The 3,373-nt window shown below is 37.4% G+C and overlaps 1 protein-coding gene across 1 annotated transcript in view; it reads right to left on the bottom strand.

Annotated features, from left to right (window-relative positions):
- The window catches only part of LOC106958640 (SUN domain-containing protein 3-like), a 9,520-nt gene continuing 6,147 nt past the window's right edge, over positions 1–3,373 (bottom strand). The window contains exons 2-7 of the mRNA XM_015050632.1: positions 1,946–2,094; positions 1,756–1,823; positions 1,339–1,673; positions 1,030–1,203; positions 846–935; positions 1–177 (exon numbers count right to left, since the gene is read on the bottom strand). Of these exons, the coding sequence (XP_014906118.1) occupies positions 52–177; positions 846–935; positions 1,030–1,203; positions 1,339–1,434 (486 nt within the window). The 5' untranslated portion in view covers positions 1,435–1,673; positions 1,756–1,823; positions 1,946–2,094 and the 3' untranslated portion in view covers positions 1–51. The remainder of the gene's footprint in view (positions 178–845; positions 936–1,029; positions 1,204–1,338; positions 1,674–1,755; positions 1,824–1,945; positions 2,095–3,373) is intronic.

Raw genomic sequence — 3,373 nt, 5'->3', positions numbered from 1 at the left:
CTGTCTGATTCACCTCCACATTCACCTACCTCTGTCTGTACTTGCTACCCTTTATATACCATCTTCTGGTGCAAACTTTCCATGAACTCGGAAGTCATAGACACAAGTATACTTCACATGGCCCCAGTTGCTACTGATGTCTAACTTTATGTAGCGGAAAGCTGCTCTTCTGTGGCTCTGTAATGACAAAATCATGTTAGCTGAATATCAAATCGGTAAAGCTCAATAGGAAGTTTAATTACATGCATTCACTGTTTTGATATTGCAAAGGCCAGCAAGATTTCTAATATTTCTTGAATATTTTCCATCTTCTCATTTAACAACCACAAATGTCAATGAATTTGATATTTTATGTGATAGACCAACAGAACATAACACATAATAGTGAAGCGGATGCTGATGTGAGGGTGGTCTTCATTATCAGAGCTATAAATACAGACCAGTCCTTGAAGGCAACCTGCAGAAGACTTAAAAACTGGGTGGACAGTAGGACAACAACCCTAAACATACAGTCAGCAATACAATAGGAAGGTTTAGATGAAGCATCTTATATGATAGGTGTAGTCAAAGTCCAGACATAAATCCAAAACAGAATCTGGCAAGACTGAAATAGATGCTCTGCATCCAGTTTGACCGAGATTAGCCTACTTTGTTTTCATGTATAATTTTTTATCCGATTCACAAATATGAGCTACTTTCTGTTAGCATGTTTCTGTTATCATGTCCCAATAGAATACAAGGATGTTTGTATTTTAAACATTGAAGCACTGAAAAGTTCAATAGCTATAAATATGTTGCAAAATGATTAAGCAAAGTAGCTAAACAAGTAATTGGGATAAACGTACCGGTAGCTCAAAGGTCTGAAGAGGATCTCCATTCTCATTGTACAGAAAGGTTCCCAGGTGAGTCCACTCCTGTTCGGGATCCCTCATTCCCTGCAAAACAAAATTAGACATTATAAATGTCTATAAATATCTCTGAAAGTTAGACTGAGTGTTGCTATTTAATATTCAGATACTTGTGGCTTACATAGACAGAAAACTCCTTGGGAGCACTCCAGGAGTTGCCAGTCGGGGACAACATTTTAGGCAGATGACCCAAGGTTACATGACTGACAATAACTCTGTGGGACAGGGCGATGGATAAATGTCCCTGGGACCCTTCAAAGCCCCAGCACTCTCCTGGTTGTAGGCGAGTCCTCCCCTGGAGAGAAGAAGAGTTCAAAGTTTCAGTGGGATGTTAAAATAATAGACAAAAAGCCTTCTAAATATTGCATCATATAGAAATACCATTCTGCTTCATATTTATGTTACATTATGATCATAGTTCATGTCATACCTGGAGAACAACGTCTGGTGTGACTGACGGCATATGTAATGCAATTCCAAACCAATTTAGGGTCTGTCTTTGTTTGGGATGTACAGCTGATGGCATATAGGATAACAGCTTTGCTCCTGTTTTCAAACACACACAGAAAGTGAATTAAAATCATCTAAGCCTGAAACATTCAGTCAGATTTATGATAGTAATGACTTACCTTGTGATTTCAAAGCAAAGTTGGCCATCGTATCTGCCAACGGAAAAAGGTAGTCAACCTTGTTCTGAAGGACATCCATCCCCTCCTTCCCTTTCTGAATTTGTCTGTCCTCATCTTCACATTCTGGGCCCGAAACCTAAACACAATTGAAGTTAGATATTTGGTCATATCACTGCAGAGGACATTCATATAAGGGTTTTGATTAACAGAAAGCTTACTGCATTTATGATGGATGGCGAATAAACCGCAGGTTCCATCGTCAAAGGAGCAATAATGGTGGTAAATCCTGACAAATGTGGAGAAATGAGAAGAAGGTGACAGGATTAGTGACACTGCTTTCAGACTAAAAACTCTCTACAAAACTTAGAAATATTGGTGCTTGGCTGTTTGTAGAAGAAAATCATTTACCGTAAAACAAGGCGAGGAATATGACGCTGACATAACAATGTTTCAGCGTGTACATCAACAGGCCCCTGTTGATGCTGCTGCTGTTGGTGTTGTTTGTTGATGAGGTCTTTCTTCTTTCTGTGTGGGAATACCGACGGTATGTCCACTTCCTGTTCAGCCAAGGTAGAACAAACACAAATATGTAAACAGATACATAGATCCTAACATTATTGAGTTAAATTTGCAGGGTTTTTTGGAAAAGTATTTACTTCCCTTGAACATTTTCACATCTTGATTTTAATTACCCATTACTTACCCAGGAAGTCACCACTGAGAATAAGAATCTATTATTCCAGGGAGACTTGGGTTATTATTCAACGTAATCACATTGCAAACACAAACTTTGTAAAAAATTTTGAACAGCCATACTTAGTTCCACATCTCTTTTGATCTGAGTTTGCAATTTTAATGTATGTACAGTATTGTTTTCCTATGCTGTAAATTAACCCTTCCCTGCACAGCCTCTTGTTTTTATTTTTCCCATCATATATTTTTAAGTTAGTATGGATTTGCATTCAAACTAAGGTCCTTCAGGTCCTTTTTCCTATAATTTACTGCTTGCTGTAAAGTGTATATAAAAATACTCACTCCCCCTGTATGTTTTATCATTTTACAGCTTTTTCATCAAAATTGGGCATTTTTGTCATAAAAAGTATACTAAAGATCTTATAATGTCATTTGAAAACTAACCTATTTAAAAATAATAATAAAAAAATATTGTTAGGTATTTTGTACTATTATCAACTATTTGTTATACTTTTATAATGTTCTTACCTTATGTACTCTTATTTGTTTTAGTCATATCTTTTAAGAACTGTTTCTGTGTTGTTAATCACTCTGATTTCCTTTCTCAGAGGGCCTCTCTGAAGAAGAGTAGAGACAGCAGCTCTTCACAGAACGCCCTGCTTTGAACTGTTAAGATAGCTATAAAACCATCGCCGTGAAGATTCACAACTTGTCCTGTTTGATCCTGGGTCAGGAACTAGATAAGCTAGTGTGAGATAGATTGTGTTGTTAGTTAGTGATAATCTTGGCGCTGTGACTGTGTGATGAAGTGTTTTTCCCCCTCCCTTTAGAGTTACAGTGCTCTCTGTGATTAGGGATCCTAAAGACAATAAAAAGAGGGGCAGGCAAATGTGCTTCAGAGCAGCAGGAGATTTGTAACTGAAAGCACATCTCTGTCTGTTCTCCTCGCGAGTATTCAGAATCTAACTTTCTCTTGTCTTTCCTGTGTTATTTAGTCTGTGTTTAATAGGTGTCAACTCTGACATGGCTGCATAAATATTCACGCCCTTTAAAAGTGACTGACCTAATTCAAAGAAGGTCCAGCCAACATTAAAGGTTTTTTTTGTTTTGTAATTTTTTTTTTGTCACACAAGCCAAATTTTG

Source organism: Poecilia latipinna, unplaced genomic scaffold (genome assembly GCF_001443285.1).
Source record: "Poecilia latipinna isolate Pla-1442-1.1 unplaced genomic scaffold, P_latipinna-1.0 Scaffold1003, whole genome shotgun sequence".
NCBI lineage: Eukaryota > Metazoa > Chordata > Actinopteri > Cyprinodontiformes > Poeciliidae > Poecilia > Poecilia latipinna.
The sequence above is the reverse complement of the archived record's forward strand: the minus strand, read 5'-3'. Positions and strand labels throughout refer to the sequence as shown.